General features: G+C 41.6%; 1 protein-coding gene across 11 annotated transcripts in view; it reads left to right on the top strand.

The window, feature by feature from the left end:
• The window catches only part of WDPCP (WD repeat containing planar cell polarity effector), a 215,590-nt gene that overhangs the window by 178,597 nt on the left and 17,340 nt on the right, over positions 1 to 19,653 (top strand). For 7 of the 11 annotated variants that reach the window (XR_009557270.1, XR_009557269.1, XR_009557271.1 and 4 more), the window contains exons 15-17: positions 5,775 to 5,931; positions 16,349 to 16,449; positions 18,685 to 18,713. Coding sequence is in view for 6 of the 11 variants with exons in the window: in XM_035110455.2 (XP_034966346.2) it covers positions 5,775 to 5,931; positions 16,349 to 16,449; positions 18,685 to 18,713 (287 nt within the window). In the remaining 5 variants the exon portion in view is untranslated. Of the gene's footprint in view, positions 1 to 5,774; positions 5,932 to 7,588; positions 8,312 to 15,840; positions 16,327 to 16,348; positions 16,450 to 18,684; positions 18,714 to 19,653 lie in introns of those variants that run through there. The other 4 variants (XM_060272324.1, XM_060272323.1, XR_009557273.1 and 1 more) reach the window with 4 other exon arrangements.

Raw genomic sequence — 19,653 nt, 5'->3', positions numbered from 1 at the left:
GCCATCTCCAACTCCTTGAAAGATTCCCTCAATGCTGTCTCTGAAAAAAATTACACATTACTTGGGAAGACAGGCAAACTAATGCCAGTTCACTAGAAGAAGCAAAGATCACCAGTGTCAAAGCAATGATTTTTCAACATCAGCTTCATTGGACTGGTCATGTTGTTCGGATGCCTACTTATCGTCTTACAAAGCAACTATTCCAAACATAAAAATGGAAAGTGTAATGCTAGTGGTCAACAAAAGAGATTTAAAGACTGTCTCAAGGCAGGCAAATCATTTAAAATGTAGCATAAACACTGACAACTGGGAAACACTGGCTTGCAAGTGCTCCAATTGGAGAACAGCCTTAACCAAAGGTGTCATGGACTTTGAAGAAGCACAAACTCAAGATGAAAAGGAGAAAGGTACTAAGAGGAAGGCACATTTGGCAAATCCTCACAGTGACCAACTCCTGCCCAGAAACCTATGTCTCCACTGTGGAAGGATGTGTGGATCCAGAATTGGCCTCCACAGTCACTTACAGACTCACTATTAAGACTGTGTTCATGGAAGACTCAACTATGAGCCAAAGAAGAAGAAGTTGTTTTGAAAAACTGGAAGCCTAGGGCAAAGGCAGCATCTTGTGGAAAATACAAATCAAGGTGTAAAGATAAATTATTCTGCTTTCATTCAAGTATCTCTTTGTTTTCCCTTGCTACCAACAGATAAAAATGTACAGATAAAAAGATATATGGATTTCAAAACTGTTTTTTTAAAAATCTAGTTTACATGCTTGCAGACACTCAAAAGCTTAGAATAGGATCAGCAGTGAGGGTATGAGTTGGCAAGCGCATGGGTTAAGGCTCATGGAGTCTACTTGAAAAGTTATGTGCCTCAGTGGTTCCAAATACATAGATTTCTGAAAGCAGTAGCAGAAAGATTTAGGCTGCAAACCTATACTCATCAATCTGAGAGTTAGTCCCATCAAACTCAATAGGATTGTTTTTGGGGAGAAACGTATAGCCTTGCACTATACAGGTTTTACTTGATGAAACTACTTTAGTAAAGTTGCTCCTTTTTTATATGGAATGAAAATACACCATTTCAGTACTGTAATCAGTAATGTTTGTTTCCCATCCTGAAAACCAAGCCTTTACACAGCAAGGAATCATAGGTACTTAGAAGCTCTGGCTCAAATAAATTAACAGGCATGGCATATAGCATGCTTAGCTTACATTCTTTCCACAGCCCATGACATTAACCCATGGGCTGTGTGCAGATTAGGTTATTCAGGGCACAGAGAGCCTAGAGAACAAGGAAGGTATAAAACAGCATCTAAAAGGGTGTGTGTGAATGTTCTTATGATTTGGGGGTCGGAAACCTTTTAAAGTCTATCTGTAACAGGATTTTTATTTCTTAATCCATAGTCTGCAAGCCTGGGATTTAATTATTTCTAACAGTACTATATACAATGTTTTGTTTTTGCTTTAAACATTCACTTTAAATTATATTTGGGGGGGATGACAAAAGCTTGTTATAAATATGCTACTCCATTATTTCCCTGATCTCTTCACTGTCACTGTTCTAAAGCACAAACAGGAAAAAGAGGGAAATTAACATTAATGCAAATATAAAGTTTAGTTGAAGTGAGGCAGAAAAATGCACACTGGGAATAATTCACTCAGATTTAAATGTTTTTTTGGTCCCATTGATTTAATTAAGAGAGATTTAGGGCTTATCCACACTTACCTTTCTGCTGCTCTTTCCAGGCACAGTCCATGAAGGTGTAAAGCTCTGTGTCCAAGTGCCCTTAAACTTGCTCTTTAAAGCTCAATTGGAGCAAACGGCCATCTGTGGAAAACCCAGATTGCAAAGTTCATGGGGGTGGGGGGTGCTTGGATACAGATCTTTTAATCCTGTGTCTGGAAAAGAGCAGGGCAAAAGGTAAGTCCGGATAAGCCCTGAGACCAATACTTTACTCGTCTATTAAAAATTAGTGGGATGAAAAAGTGCAATTTCATTAAGATTGAATGTCCATTATAACTAGTGACCATGGTTCTATTGGAAAAACCATTTTATAGGGTAGCGTTCAATGGGTTGTTTTCTTCCATTCTTTAAAATAAAAAGAATAGTGTGTCATCAGTGTCCTGCAGTATTAGGTGCACCCAAATCCCATTGTAACCAGTGGTGTGTGCTACCCCATCCTATGCAAATTTACACAGAAATATGTCCCAGCATGTTCAATACAATTTACTTCTTAGTAACTGACAATAGAATGTAATCCTTAAGTGCCTATCTATACCTTTAAAACTCATTGATTTCAATAGGCCAAAACATGCCAACATTTCCTGGATCATGCCCTATGTGCAGAGGCATAGCATGGGGTGTTTGGGGGTCCGTCACCCTGGGCGCAGTTGGGGGGGGAGCAGGGCACCTGAGCTGTTGCATCCTTCTCAGGTGCCCTCCAGCTGGAGGGTGCCTGAGTAGGATGCAACAGCTCATGGTGCCCTGTGAGCCCAGCACCGTTTTTGCAAGTCTCACAAAGTGGCGCTGGGCTTGTGTAGCACCATGAATGTACCCCTCCTGCCAGAGGGCGGGGGCTCACTCCAGCGGTGTGGTCTGTCCCCATGGCATGCTTTGTTGGCCCTGGCACACATGCACCCACCCCAAGCACTGGTGGGGAGCACTCTGCCATTGTCTGTATGCCTTGCAGTCTTGTGCTATCTCACAATTATCTCACAACTATATTTTAATGTAGAATGTTTGACAATGTGAAATGTCTAGTGGTACCACATGATATGAAGCGGAAGGTGTCAAACTCACACATATCTACCAGGGCTATCAGCTGCAGCGTGAAGCACATCCTGGCTCCAGGATGTCATGGTCCTTTCATCTATACAATTTATTTTGAGGTGGAAAATAGATCTGACCCACGGGTGTGCAATTAACTGGGTGCCTAGACACGGGGCTTTGCAGAGCAGAAGAGGGACCCCAGTTAGAAAACACTCTTAGAATACGCAGCAGTTTAGTGTGGAATATAAGTTGCACTGCACAACACACAAAATGCCTTTGAAATTAAAATAGACAATCTTTACTAATTTCAAGCTGCTGAGCATGAAAATGACAATAAAAGGTTGATTGGCTCCTGCTTAGGAGATCCAAAGATGGTCATGCATAAACAACCCAGTCCATATTGTGTACACAATTTCATTTGGCAACGCTGTATTTCAAACTCCTGATTGAGACATATGGCATCATATTGCATCAGTTCATCATACACAACACTCCCAGGACCAATGACATGCTGTTGAGTAATGAGTTGAGTCAATTGCTGACATAAATTGATGCAATCGTTAGTATAAAGCAAAGTCTTGCAGGATTGAGCAAGTCATTTGTGCGCTACTCTCCCATTTACCCCTGTGTCATAAGTACTACACAAGTGATCCCTGCAGTGTAAATCCAACAGTAGTGATGCCTTGTAAATGTGTTAATAGCGCAGATAACTTTTGTTACATTTGTGGAGAAGTGACATTTACAAGCCAGAAAAGTGCCATCAGTCTGATAGTAAAAAGGTATATCAGCTCTATTTTGGATGTAAGATTGAGGACTGGGACAAGGCCTAGCCACAGTGATCCATGTGACGATCACCTCCAGGCTTGACTACTGTAACTCGCTCTACGCGGGGCTGCCCTTGAAGCTGTCCCAGAAACTCCAGTGGGTGCAGAATGCTGCAGCGAGGCTCCTCACGGGGTCCCTGCCATGGGAGCATAGGGTCAGATTTAAGGTGCTGGTTTTGACTAGGAACAGATCTCCTGGTCTTAACCCCTTCATGCACTAACTAGCACTTATGACTGCAATTTCCCACACAGTTATCCAGGAATCGTTGACAATACCATAATGGACTACCACTTTTAGGGGCTTTTGACTCAAAAAGTTTTCAACAACAGCAGCAAGTTTCATGTTTTGTGGCTGCAAGCCAGAACTACCCTGTCCTCTCCCTCTCCCCACACAACTCCAAATCTCAGATTGGGGGGGGACCCAGAACAGATTTAGGGATCACACAGGGATAGGAGGAGATACAGAGGGTCTTTTCAATGGATGGTCCCTGGTTCCCACACCAAAACACATCAGATGTTCTTACTTGTAAGTAGGAGAGTTTTATTAAAACAGATTAACAGTACAGTGGAACCTCATGTTATGGACAGGACCCGTTCCAGAGGCCTGTCCGTAACACGGAACTGACGCAAGACGAAAAGCCGCATCTGCATACACATGTGGCATGATCTAGCACTTCTGCGCATGTGCAAAGCGCGATTTAGCACTTCTGTGTATGCGCAAGCGGCGAAACCCGGAAGTAACCCGTTTTGGTACTTCCGGGTTGCCGCAGGATGCAACACGAAAACGCGTAACCTGAAGTGGACACAACATGAGGTATGACTGTACAGACTCAGCAGCAGACAAACCAAAAATGTTTTCAGCAGATGCTGAAAAGAGTACCACAAACACCCTATCAATTGACATCAGGCAGCCACCTTCACTGTATTCTCTTTGAGGCTATTGAGATATTTAGAATACTGGTGTGTTGTTAGGTTTTTGCTGGTTTTAATTTTTTTTACTTTTTTCATTGTTTTACTAATAATTCTATTGTTTTATTGTTTTTGTAATCCACTTTAAGGTTTTCCACAATCAAATGGGATATAAATCTTATTAAACAAATAAAGAACTAATCCAGTCCCAGAGTTCTCATAAGGCAAAGGTTTGCCAGGATGATCCCAGCCTAGGAAGTTCATGAACCCACTATCAGTGACATGAAGTTCAAGGCGGCACAGGAGCAGAGAAGTTGTTCCAACAAGTTTGCATGCTCATCCACCAAGCTTTAAGTTTTAGATGGGGTGTGGCCCTTATTCACAAGAAGTTATATTCCTACAGGAATGCTTAGTCTAAAAGCAGGTGCTACATCTAGGTGTGCACATCTCCTCCCATGTCTGGAGGCATTGCCTTGTCCTGGGAGAGAGCACCAGGCACACTTGCCCCTCTGAAGCCTGCTCTGCTACCCTAGGAAGTGGCTTGGATCCCTCCACAGCTTCCAACAGCACTCTGTCCCCCACAAGAAGGGAGGGAGCGGGGACTCCTGTCTCAACACTGGAGCCAGGTATATTTGGAGCTTGGCCCTCCTATTCTTCCTGGTCTTCCTCCAGTGCCTGCTATGTTTGGTTTGAACCCAATGAATGTACATTTAGGACCTTCTTTTAGCTGCTTTTAAATGGGCTTTAAGGAAATCTTTATCCCAATCTGTTTTTCGTTGCTGATGTTTTTCTAAAGTTTTAAACTTATTGCTCTATTTTCACTGTTTATGAAATTCTATTTAAATTAAATAGAATAATGTTTTCATTATTGCATTGTAAGCCACTATGCAAAGGCCAATTGCCTACAAATGTGAAATACAAATACCTTAATAAATATGTTCCTGTTTTGATCAACATGGCAGGTAGCTCAGGTCACCAATATATAAATAAGAAGTTGCCTTTGGTTCCGTTAGGGGCAAAGGCAGGGTATGAATAAATATATAATAGGAGACTTGTTTTAATAGAAAACCACTTTGACAGGTTCTAGTCTGAGCTAGTAATAATTACTGTGAAAGTCAGTTACTGTCTCCAGTAAGATTGTATAAATACTTCATAGCTAGTCTTCTGTAGTAATTACTTTGAAAAGCCAATTCCTATGTCCAGTAAAACATGTAGCAATAGTAAACTTTATTCTTAATTTCTGTTTTTAATTTTAAAAACCCCTAGAGATTCCAGGCAATATGGACAGAGAAGATGCTTTGAGTGACACTTTTGTAAACCTGACTATACTGCCACAGGAGGACCAGAAAGTTCAAGGCAGTCTCCCAACCTTCAGTGCCAGTGCTCGATGTCTCACACATGTGACATACAACAGTTCTACAAGGTAAAGATACTCAGTACATGAAGGAGTGTTGCATTTGGAGAAGAATGTAACATTTTATTAGTTACTGTCATCTAGCATAATTTACTCGAAAGCAGATATTTTGTAATAATATAATAATTTATTATTTATACCCCACCCATCTGGCTGGGTTTCCCCAGCCACTCTGGGCAGCTTCCAACCGAATATTAAAAGCAATACAGCATCAAACATTAAAAACTTCCCTAAACAGTTGTCTTTTAAAAGTAAAATAGTTGTTTATTGCCTTGACAGAAGGCCCTCTGTCTGGTTCCCTGCAACCATTTTAACTTGACAATTAAGCATACATTGGCTTCAAAATGTATACTGTATACTGTAACATATACCTGTATCTAGTTCCTTGAAGACAAACTCCTGCAGTGACAGAAATTTTGTAGGTCACTAACAGTTGTTTTAACTGCGTGTCTCTTAGTTCTTATCTGTTTTTTATTATCAGTTCTTATCCATCCATTGGGACGCGGGTGGCGCTGTGGGTTAAACCACAGAGCCTAGGGCTTGCCGATCAGAAGGTTGGCGGTTCGAATCCCTGAGACGGGGTGAGCTCCCATTGCTTGGTCCCAGTTCCTGCCAACCTAGCAGTTCGAAAGCACGTCAAAGTGCAAGTAGATAAATAGGGACCGTTCCGGCGGGAAGGTAAACAGCGTTTCTTAGGACCTGTGATTTTCTTAATAGTGGTGCAGTCTTCTCATATCTCCTTAAACATTTAGCAGTTAATGGTGCTCTTCTCAACAGCCTTGTCAAGGGCCTGTGCTTTTCATAATATGGCACTGATTTTGATGCTGGTGCTGAAGTGGCAGGTGGCAAGAAAATGCTATTAAAATAAATGAAGGTGCTTGGATTTGTAGAACAAAAACCATTTATGAAGGCCGCAGTCCTAAACACACTAGGGCAGGTTGCCAAGGCATTGCCTCCAAACATTGTTTGTCTAAAACTCCCATAAACCCCAGCCAGCATGGCCAACGATCAGGAAATTAGGGATTTGTTCTTCAGGAGCACAGTAGAATTTACTTCTGAATAAACATGCATAGGATTGCTCAGTAAGTACTCCACCAAGGCACTCAACAATATTTAAGTGGTCCATAATTCTGGTTTCATATCCTGGTTTAGATGGACCCCTTAAACCCCAGTTACATGATTTAGATGATATACCAGTAAGACCTTTGGTTTAAGAAAGTAAGCTCACCGTGCACATAACTCATTCCCAGACCACAAAACCACAGCTTATTGGGCCATAATTGTTATATCAACCCTTGTTGGTTTTGGTCAAAGGTATTTCCAGGTGCTTATACTCCCAGGAATGTATTAGCTGAACTGCTACCTAAAGTTTTTTAAACAAACCCTACATAGGTTGATACATCAGCTTAAGCCTGCCATCTAAATGTCCATCTTTGGAAGCAAGTTCCTTTGAATGTAGTGGGAATTAATTCCAAGGACATAGGTTCCAGTTCCCATGAGCTTTGGGAAGAATTGAATAATATTCCATGCAATAATATTGCACAATAATCCAAACTCCAGCAGACATATTTTAGAATATTTACTTTCTATTCTTGCAAAGTATATTTTTCCCTGTAGTAAGCTGAGCACTGGAATGCTAACAATTATTTTGGTTTTTCAATTTTAGTTTTACTTCTTGCCTTGCTGTTTTGAATTCTGAAATGGATCAACTAAGATGGGTCATCACAGATTGTTGATCCTCTCAACTAAACTTCTTTGCAATCATTGAAGCTTCATAAAGTGCTTTCCCCTCCCAAAGACTGAGATTACTTCCTGCTGAGCTGAAGAACATAAAGAGAGCTTCCAACCCTCACTAACAGCTTCTTCATGCCACTAAAATCCAAGTGAATGCTGCCAACCCTAAAATAAGGCAGATCCACTATTCCTGTATTTTCCCTCCTCTTGAGCTCCCAAATACAAAAGCAAGTCTCCATCCCTTACTAGTAATTGTTTGGAACCTTAGAAGTCACATGAACCCCACCAACTCTAATGTGAGATGAAAAGGAACTCCCTGTAATAACTTCAGATTGGCACAGATTAGCCAGGAACCTGATAAACATTCTCCTCACTGTTATAAAACATTGCAACTGAACACAATGTGCAATTTTTATGGAGCAACTTGCATATATTTGCACATTGCCAAGTTCTTACCTCTCGCTAGGTTGACAAGACTACATTAATACACCTTCATTTCTTGTCCTACAGAGGTTTCTGATGAGAAAATATACTGCAAAAAATGTAGTCAGGAAAGCCAACATTTGAATTATATTCTATTGATATTATATTCTCAAGGTGGACCAACCACTAGCTGTGATCTTAAAACACATTTAGCCAAGTGTTTTATAATTCACTAGTACAGGGGTTCCCAACAAAAATTTCTCGAGGACCCCTTATTGAGCCGCTATTGTGACAAGGACCCCCATTAATTCCTAATCCTAAAATTAAAAAGTGAGAGCCAAATTAAGAGTCTTTTTAATACGTTTTTTACAGTTACAACAGAGTACTCCATCAGTATACAGTTAGTTTTAATTTTCAGTTCTTAATGAGATGAGTTAAATCTGTCCTTTGAGTTCATTATTTCTGAAATATTAGGTTCCAAACTTGAAACGTTCACTCTGAAATCTGGGGTTGCGCGCTCATCTCACATTATTGGCTGAGGGAGCCGGCGTATAGCTTCCAGGTCATGTGGCCAGCATGACAAAGCCGCTTCTGGCGAACCAGAACAGCACATGGAAACGCCGTTTACCTTCCCGCTGTAGCGGTTCCTATTTATCTACTTGCATTTTGACGTGCTTTCGAACTGCTAGGTTGGCAGGAGCTGGGACCAAGCAACGGGAGCTCACCCCGTCACAGGGATTCGAACCTCCAACCTTCTGGTCAGCAAGCCCTAGGCTCAGTGGTTTAACCACAACGCCACCTGGGTCCCCTAAATTCAGGAACGAAGCAAAAATTGAGAGCAGGAATGGCTGAGGACTTAAGTAGAGAACACTTGGCAGAGTAGCCGTTGGATCTTACTCTCCCAGTCACAGTTTTAAATTATTCCTATATCTTTCCACGCAATAGTAGCTCACCGCATTTAACCGTCTCAACTCGATGTGTCCTTTAACAGTTACTTTCAAGGTCTGTTCTCTCTCCTTTCCCGTCTTAAATGGACACAGTCTTAAGTAGATACAGTCTTAAATGGATACAGTTTTACACCAATACAAAGTGTTCAGTGCTATCTCTGTTGCCAGGGACAGCCTCCCAGTAACAGTCTTGTATGAATATATGGCCCAATTGTATATGATCCGGCTTGGAATGGCTTCAAATAGCTCCTGGGAAAGATCCTTTTTACACTTTTTTACTCTTTTATCCTTTACCTTAGCGAAGCTCAGGGCTGCCCTGGTGGCCGCACCCCCGTTCCTCCCGAACGCAGGGAGCACAGGGAGACGCAGGAAACCACAAGGGAGAAACAGGGAACCACCAGTCTCTCAGTCTGAAAAACGCAAGTTCCAGTTGGTAATGCTTATGAAGCAGAAGTTGTTAGACTTTTATCATCCCCTTTGTCAGCCCACGAAACGTATTTTTAATCCCGCCGTTGTTTCCGCTACTCAGCTGATTTGACTCCCACTCTGTCTCTCTTACCGCTCCGCTTCCAGCGCCATTTTATCTAGCCGCCTCCGGTAAATCCCCTTAAGGTTGTACCTTTAGTTTCCTCGGGGGGGGGTGTGTGTGGTGGTGGTGGTGGTGTTTGGTTTCCTCTTCTTTACGTCTGTGTAGTCACCTCTTTCCTCCCTCGACCTCAGGAAACACCCGGCTTTGGGGTGCTTCTCCGCTTCTCCGTGGAGCTCAGTGGCAGCGCTTGCAAGGCACGGTGAATCTTGGCGTTCGCGACTTCAATCCTGCTCCCTCCAACTCGTTTCTGAGTTGGTCTCCGAGCAGGAGAGTCGCTTGAACGCAATAAGACTCTAGGGTTTTGAGGTTTGCGGAGCCCTAGCAAGCCTCCTTTTTGCCTTCGCAAGCTCAGGGTTTCTCCGGAGAGCTCACCCCGCTCTCCTTCCCGGTCTGCGGAGGAAACAGGAAACAAGAAGTCCCAGTTGCGGAGCTGCACGCCAGCGTGCCGGCCGCCATCTTGCCTCGCTGGAAGTCCCAGTCGCGGACCCCTCTGGCATAGCTCGCGGACCCCTGGGGGTCCGCGGACCACCAGTTGGGAAACTCAGCACTAGTAAATACATGTGACTCCCAAGATCCCTAATCTCCTTTTAAAAAGGCTTTATTTTTATCCACATGTAAAGTGGGGATAAATACTGCAGCCAGCTCCAGAGTGGAAGTGTTGGAGAGGCAGAGGCAGCGCCCCCCCGGGGCAGAAGCTTTGGTGAGGCAGCGGTGCCCCTCTGTGATGCTGCGATCACTCGCAGTTCTGCCCCTGGAGCAAGCTGCAGCCGATCGTAGTGTAGGAGAGGGGTGCCCAGAGCTGTGGACAATCACAGCTTTGGGAGCCATTGCTTCCTTCTCAGCCACCCACCTGGAGTGTGAACCCAGCGCTGCCTTTGTGAATGGCGCTTGGCTCGCAGGGCTGTTGCATCCTTCTCATGGCGCCCTCCAGTCAGAGGGTGGCTGAGAAGGAGACAACAGGCTTGTGTCGTGGCCCGAGAGCCCAGGGAGCTGTGGCGCTGCTCCTGGGATCACAGAGCGTCCTCCCTGCAAGCAGCGCAGCTCGCAAAAGTAGCGCTAGGCTCACAGGAGCCAGGGCACACACCTGCTGCATCAAAGACACAACAGCTCATTGTGCCTTGATGCGCCACCCAAAAAACTGTGTCTGGGGATACAGCCCCCACTCCCCGCTATGCCACTGGGCACATAGTATTTTGAAGAGCTAAAATAAGCCTTTCTACACTTTGCTACCAAGGAGTGTGGTAGAGTCTCCTTCTTTGGGGGTCTTTAAGCAGAGGCTTGACAGGCATATGTCAAGAATGCTTTGATGGTGTTTCCTGCTCGGCAGGGGGTTGGACTGGATGGCCCTTGTGGTCTCTTCCAACTCTATGATTCTATGATTCTACACTTTATTCAATAAGTTTCCTTGAAAAAAGAAAAAAGCTAAAAACTTTGTAAATAATTTATAATCTCTGTACAGTACATAGTTACAACTCTTACAGTCGTATTTTTCCACAATTACAATTATTGCAAATACCATTAGCATTTACACGACTACAGATAACCAATTCATTTTTCACTCTTTGTTGTGATTTGAATCAGAATTTTAATATCCAGTCTCCCAGTATCAGTTTCCAGTTGGACTTTGGTTTTGCCTTCCTAGACATAAGAATACAAAAACTTATACATTATCTTTGCTGACATTACAATATCACATTTTACAAATAGGCAATTATAATTTGCTTTACTGCTGCAAAAACTGGATAGATTCCATTTTTAGTGTTGTACTTCATTCCATTTTTCAAGCCTATCAAATCTCTACTATGTTTATATTTCCTTTGCCAAACACATTTCCTTCAGCATCATTAGTGCCATTTTGGACCATTCATTGTAAGGTTTAAGTATACAGTTACAAACCTTTCATTAGTTATAGTCACATGGATGTGTTCTACTTGTAAGAGCAAGGTTCTACATGTTTTTTGAACATGTAAAAGTATTTAGGCATCCTTTTCTGTGCTATATTAATAGAACAACAACTTTGGTACTTATAACATGAATAATGCATTGTTTCTTTTCATTCCCCTCGCCCTGAACTGCTAGTTATCTCTTTTTTTCCTTAAAATTGATGATAATAATAATAATTTATAATAATAATTTATTGTTTATACCCCGCCCATCAGGCCGGGTCCCCACCACCACTCTGGGTGGTTTCCAACACACATTAAAATACATTAAAATATCACAGATTAAAAACTTCCCTAAACAGGGCTGCCTTTAGGTATTTTCTAAATGTCAGATAGTTGTTTATCTCTCTGACCTCTGATGGGAGGGTGTTCCACAGGGCAGGTGCCACTACCGAGAAGGCCCTCTGCCTGGTTCCCTGTAGCTTTGCTTCTCGCAGTGAGGGAACCGCTAGAAGGCCCTCGGAGCTGAACGATGGGGGTGGAGATGCTCCTTCAGGTATACAGGACCGAGGCCGTTTAGGGCTTTAAAGGTCAGTACCAACACTTTGAATTGTGCTCGGAAACGTACTGGGAGCCAATGTAGATCTCTCAGGACCTGATGAGCCAGGAAGCAATGCCAGCATGCACATAATATTAAAGGTGTGTCAGAAAGGGTGTACTGTAAAAATAATAGATGTGAAAACATTCTAATCAACCTGCCTTTGATTCACAGAAGGTTGAACAAACCTGTTTACCTGCATAGTATTAAATTGCTGATGTTAGAGTAGGTCCTTATATAAATTTTAAAAATGAGTCTCTCTTTAGAGACCTAATTTCTGTAAATAAGTTTGGAAGTGAAAGATAGCAGCACTTTTCAAAAGATTCAAAACAGGAATGCATCAAAGGTGCAATGTCAAAAAGACAAGAAATATTATCTCAGGATCACATAACATCTGTCTTGAACAGTGTCTCTTGTTGCTACGATATGTGACTTTCCTAGACAGGCCCTCCAAGGGGGAAAGGAGGACTTTTATCAACAAGATACCAAGCACAGTCCTTAAATGGTATAACTGTGAGCATGCAACTGTATTGTGCAATTTTGACATATAATGTCCCAAATTGTTCCAAGAAGAACTGCTAAACTGAGCGTCAGAATCACCTGCACAATTAAATGTGATTTAAGGCCATGGACTTAAATGAGTTGAACTTATTATTAGACTTAAATTTGAATATTTACTTTTTGTATTTTATTATCTTTCTCCTCCCCTTCCACTTGAAACTAGTGATCTTTGTCACAAACCATGTGTGTAACATTGGGGAGTCTTCTGCATTCATTTTTAAGAAAGGGTAAACAAAGCATCTGGCAAATGCTCTACTAAAACATTTTCTAGTATAATAAAAAAATTCCTTCAGTAGCACCTTAAAGACCAACTAAGTTTTTATTTTGGTATGAGCTTTCGTGTGCATGCACACTTCTTCAGATATTCCCTGTATCTGAAGAAGTGTGCATGCACACGAAAGCTCATACCAAAATAAAAACTTAGTGGGTCTTTAAGGTGCTACTGAAGGAATTTTTTTATTTTACTTCGACCCAGACCAACACGGCTACCTACCTGTAACCATTTTCTAGTATAGTATTCCAAGTGTCCTGCACCAAAGCAAACTGTCACCATGATAGAAAAACATCACAATTATTTTCACATTCAGCCAAACTGGCCCAACCCAGACTGACCTTATTTTACTCATCTCACAGTCTTTTGAGCCTTATTAAACTTGGCATTGTGAAGGAGCATGTGACGCCGAGCCTATTTCTGCATCTTAGATAGAAATAAATGTAGTACTTTGAGTACTATTGCATACAGCTCTTAGGTAGATTTATATGTATTAGGTAAAAGTCGCTAAGTTGCTTTTATCCCCTTCTGGCCTTTTCATGTTTGTTGACTTTAATGAAAACTAGAAGCAACATCTTCTTCTAAGCCTTTTGGATATAGTTGAAATCCTCCCAAGCACTGGTCAATTTTAAAGAAATAAATGTCTAAAGAGGATGGACAGTTTTAAGCTCTCTTAAAAACATAAAAATAGAAGGGTTACAGCAATTTGGCAGCCAAAAAAGCAATTTACAGGTCACCATGGAATCCGCAGCTATGTGTAGGAAAGCTGATCAAGAGACTACAGAAAAGATAATGGAGCTGGAGGCCAAAAGGATCTTTCCATTTTGAAACTCACCTAATCTGGTCTCCAATGAAGTTCCTTAGTTTCTTTTCTTGAGCCAATAAAGCTTAGTGGGATGAGGTGGTTGCATTATTGTAGCTTTAGCATGGCTCAGAGAAAGCTGAAGAGCTGCAATGTTACTATACATTCATAGTTGCTTGCATAACCTCCACTCCATTCAGTTCAGTTTTTGTTGTTTTTCAGCCTTTGGCCATATTATCACATGATAATAGACTATTAACCAATTAAAAAACAAAAAAAACAGTCAGCCATTATAACAGTCTTCACTGTTTTGCGACCAAAACACTACCACATATCCAAAGCTTATCTTCTCAGCAGAAAAGAGGGATTTTACATTTAGACTGAATCGTGTGTATCATCAAAGGCTAATTCTACTTAATACTAACTACACCATCAAGCAAGTTACTGTGCAATTACATCAGATCATTCACATTCTCAGGATAACAATTTACATGCTGCAACTGAAAAAAGAGGCATTTGATCATTAAGTTACAGACTTGAATTACAAACATGGTGTCACAGTTCTGCAAATTAATTGATACAGTATTTTCCTATTGAGGAAAGATGAAGAAACCAAAGTTTCTGTGAAAGAATGTTGCTTCCTCTACCCCTTCTCACAGTCACTATAATGCAAATAAGTACACAAAAAGATACACAAATCAAAACTGATTTTCTATTCAGTGAATGCAATACTCACTGAGATTTTTAACTAACAGGTTGCAAAGCAAAATGCTGATTTTGTTTCCCTAAGAAGGAAACTGCCTACATATACTGCTAAAAAAAATTAAGATGACCAACAATTATACTTTACGGTATAGACCGACATACTTTTTATGATTATATTAAAATCCTTAGAAATGTTGAAAAATTAGTGACTTATTCAGCAAATACATTCCTAGGCATCCACAAAACGTTCTGAAAAACTGTGCCTCGCAAGTCCCTTATATATGCAGAAGCTATACACGATTCTCAATAACAGGCCATTTCCTTTATTATTGTTGTCAAAGGTTATGCAGCTAGTATTCAAAAGGAAGGCTCATTAGTCTAAACTAGAGCACACAAGTTTATTTTAATATCTATTTACCTGAAAAAGGAATAAAGCAATGGACATTCCGCTGAGGTCTCTCAGTGCCCCTTCAGAAAGTTCTGCAAACAAGGTTATTTAGCTAAACATTCCAGGGTGCATAGTTTTAGATCATCATCTTCATTTAGTTGGGCTCTGCATGTCCTCTTCAACATTTTATTGGTTTCTGATGCATCCTCACTTAGCCACATTGAATTTACAAACACACACACACACACACACACACACACACACACACACACAGAGAGAGAGAGAGAGGGAGGGAGGGAGAGGGAGAGAGAGAGAGAGAGAGAGAGAGAGAGAGAGAGAGAGAGAGAGAGAGAGAGAGAGAGAGATTAAATAAAATGGTCTCTAGTACTAATATATTAGTGATCCTGAGATCACTAATGGTCTCTAGTACTAATATATTAGTGATCCTGAGACCATGGGCATAGCCAGGATTTATTGGGGGGGCAGGCATTATGTTGGAGGGGGCAGAACCAAGTTATCTGCAAAGCAATTGGTCAATTTGTAAAGTATTTTTACTTATTTATTTGATGGGGGACCCCTGCACCCCACTGGCTATGCTCATACCTGAGACTGTAAATTGTTTTAACTGATTTTAATGTTGTATTTCTACATTGTTGTAACATGCTCTGGGACTTCACTGTGGTAAGAAATGTTGTTAATAATAACTCTATATATAGATTATTTCAATACATCTGATCTACAGGACAAAAATAGTGGACACAATACTGGGCTTAAATCTCTTCAACTAGCCCTGCGGCCTGAATGAGCATGCAAATACTGGCGCACACACACACCCTAGCTGATCTGCACGCAGCCACGGAGCTAGCCACACGGGCACCCGGGGAGGGGCGATCCACCCAGGGGGGATTTTTTTTTATAACAATTTTATTAATTTTATACAAACAAGACACACAAAACATACAATATAACACTGTCCCTTCAATTTCCCTCCACACACCCGTCCACTTCTGCCACCAGTAGGACCCGTGGGCGTTGAGAATCAAAGGGGGTCCATTATAAGTGGGTTTGACCTCCCCCCCTCCTACGCCCCGTCTACACGCATCAGCAATGGAGGTGGGTTGTGCACACTGAGGTTTGCTTTTCTATTTTTACAATCAAGCAGTATATAAATTTCATGAAATAAATAGATATGAGCATGTGTGTGAGAGTGTGCTGTGGCCACACCCACGTCTACTTTAGCACATCATAAACAAACTGATGTGAATCTATTCCCAGCAGGACTAAATCTGAATCCAATCCATTGTGTGCACATATAGCTAGTTGTAATTGAGATTTTTGAGCATCAGGGAGCTCAAAACAGTAAGGCTGTAAGCCTATATGTTTTTAGTTAGGAGTAAGCCCAGTTTAATCAGTGAGACCTACATTTGAGAAGACATGCAGAGGCTTGCTGTGTAAGTGACTTCTACAAAGCTTTTTTACAATTATGTGCAGTCCTTCACATTATACTTTGCCTGTTTCTTTTAAGATCTACTTTTTCTAAGAAGACAGACAAAAGGGACTGTGAATTTGTAACAGGCAACTGCACAGCTCCAAAGGTGGACAAGCCTGCATCTTGGTGTCAGACTGGTAAGGATAATGTCAAATGTGTATAACAGGGAGTGGTTTTGGAAACTGATCAGCTGACAGGTCTGGAAGAGTTTTATAGTGGTGGGAACCATCACTTGTGAGGATTCCTAGTTGACCTGCAGAGTGCTCATCTGTAGCAGTGAGATAGCATGGTCTAAGCATAGGGACCCAGGTGGCGCTGTGGGTTAAACCACAGAGTCTAGGGCTTGCTGATCAGAAGGTCAGCGGTTCGAATCCCTGCAACGGGGTGAGCTCCTGTTGTTCGGTCCCAGTGCCTGCCCACCTAGCAGTTTGAAAGCACGTCAAAGTGCAAGTAGATAAATAGGGACTGCTCCAGCGGGAAGGTAAACGGCGTTTCCGTGCGCTGCTCTGGTTCGCCAGAAGCAGCTTTGTCATGCTGGTCACATGACCCGGAAGCTGTCTGCGGACAAACGCCGGCTCCCTCGGCCTATAGAGCGAGATGAGCGCCGCAACCCCAGAGTCGGACACGACTGGACCTGATGGTCAGGGGCCCCTTTACCTTTACCTTTTAAGCCAGGGATAGTCAACATTTTTATACCTATCACCCACCAATACATCTTTCTTGATGGTAAAATTTCCTTGCCGCCCACCAGTGCTCAATGGAAGGAGGAAGGAGCTTGTGCCGTAGAACCCCCTACCGCCCATCTAGAGTCCTGAAATGCCCACTAGCGGGCGGTAGGGACTGGGTTGACAAGCCCTGGTCTAAGCAATTGGAGGAAACAACCATCTTTTGTGCCTTGATTCCTCAGTCCCATGAAGGAACTGGTGTCTCTCTAGCATTATGGTAAATATTTGAAGCGACTGAAAGACATTCTTCTTCACAATCATAGTACAGTTGCAGAGTTTTTACCATGCGCTGCTTGATTATCTTCCTATGTAATAAGCTCTTTTATTTCCCCATATTCCCATACTGTCTCATTCAAAAATCATTTTTTGTTATACCCTAGCAAGATTAGGTAAAAATAGAATAGCTATGATTGGGTGAACATAGGCTGCTCCATTTAAAGGGGTTGAGGGCCCAAATTAGGTAGTTCTATCAGAAACATAAAACAAAGAAGTGATCCACGTAATCATGTATCTCACTTGTTCTGTCATCACTTAATTGCTCAATGCTTGAATCAGAGCTAGCTCTTTCTACTAAATCCATTGGAACATATTGTATATGGCGATATATTAAAATTCTGGTGTTTCAATTCTAGCAATTATTTTACGCCTGCAAAGCAATCATGATGTTGAAGTCAAAGGCTAGACAGATAAGTCTCATAAAGGTTCCCAATCAAAACACATGTAGTTAAAGGGAGTTCATTTAGGGAAAGTATTAGGGTAGCAACAAATCTGAACTAATCTATACTGCATGCCGCAGATCATGTGTGCACATGTTTTGGTTAGTAGCAGACTGACCACAGTGAGTCTGGCTAAGACAGTGAAGGTGTGACCCCGGAGAAGAGACTTTATGGCAAGATGTGATTTAAATACAGAAATGAGTATAAAAAAGAAGTGAAATGGTAAGAATACACAGGAAACTGGAATACACTATACTAGTAGCTTGTGTTATTTATTATTGGTATCATTTGGAATAAGAATAACATCTTAGGTAAAACATTCATCTTTATGGCTAGAATCCCTCCTAAAAATGAATGTTTCATCCTCCCCCATGTTTCCAAATGTTTTTTAACATCCTTCCATACTTAAACATAATTGTCTTGAATATGTTGGGATTCTTTACTGTCAGTCAGACCCATAAATACTTAATCTTTTTCTCAATTTTAATACCACTCAGCTCCTACAAGTGCTTTTTTGACTGCATAGCCATATTCTTGACCAACAACGTAGCCTTCCCTATGCTCTGCCCAGGGCATGTTTCAGGTCTGTTCTACTGGCACCTACATATACATTTGTACACTACACTAGGAGATGGGGATTTATTTATTTTTTGCTTACACCAGAATATCACTAAACATAGGGATAAATGGGAAACATACCTAATATATTGGAGCACATGAATAGGCCATGTTTACATGAATAAGAAAGCACTATCCACATGGCAGGTCTGCCATAAGAAAAAGTGTGAAGTTTGCCTGTATGTATCTGTATAGATATAAAGAACATTTACTATGTGCATCTTAAAAAGAAACTGGCTTTAATTGAAATAGTATTTCTATCTTGATTGTTTTGATACCTGGCTCATTCAAATTACTTACCTTGTTTTTTTAGAAACTCCCGAGGAAACACGTGATGGACAGGTAAATAGTTTTCCATGTTGCTCAACAGAAAATACATGTTTGCAACTCCTCCTGCAACATTTTTAGAACACATTTTTTATTTATTTACATAGTGTCATCAGTGTGCATGGTTTTTACAGGTACAGGAGGAGCTTAAAGTTTAAAATTCAACACAGGGCGGGAAAGCAGGAAAATAGTATACAATTAAATTAGTTTCACATGCTTAGTTTGCTTACAGAGTAGTCCACCATCACAGCAATACCTCAAGGACCGCCCCTCTCCATATGAACCTACATGGACCCTGAGATCATCTTCTGAGGCCCTTCTTGGTGTGCCTCCTTCACAAGAGGTCCAAAGGGTGGCAACACAAGAACAGGCCTTCTCTGCAGTGGCTCCCCATTTGTGAAATGCTCCTGCCAAGGAGGTTTGGCTAGCACATTCATTATACACATTTAGGCACCAGGCAAAAATGTTCCTTTTTAACCAGGCCTTTGGCTGATTGACATCCAATGCCCTTTTAAAATGTGTTGGAAGGGGGGATTATTGGGCTGTTTTTATTTTTATTATGTTTTTCTGTTTTTTATATTGTGATTTTATGTTGTGAACCACTCTGAGTTCTACAGGTAATAATTATTATTATTATGGTGCAAGTTTTTCTCTGCCCAACACATATTGCTACACTGGAGTGCTGCTGGCTGATGACAGAGTGACACAAGCATCACTGTTCAGTGCAATGTTCTCCCTTCCGCTACTACCGGTAATCAGTATCCATCAGAAGCATAGCTGTCAAGTTTTCCCTTTTCTCGCGAGGAAGCCTATTCAGCATAAGGGAATTTCTCTTTAAAAAAAGGGAGAACTTGACAGCTATGATCAGAAGGCTTGAAATGAGACATTCCGGGGTTGGGGAAGGGGCAGAGGTGAGCCATCTTGGCATTTGTTGAATCCCCAGCCAGTTGCACTG

The sequence above is a fragment of the Zootoca vivipara genome, chromosome 3 (genome assembly GCF_963506605.1).
Source record: "Zootoca vivipara chromosome 3, rZooViv1.1, whole genome shotgun sequence".
Lineage (NCBI taxonomy): Eukaryota > Metazoa > Chordata > Lepidosauria > Squamata > Lacertidae > Zootoca > Zootoca vivipara.
Note: the sequence above shows the minus strand (reverse complement) of the source record. Positions and strands in the feature narration are given on the sequence as shown.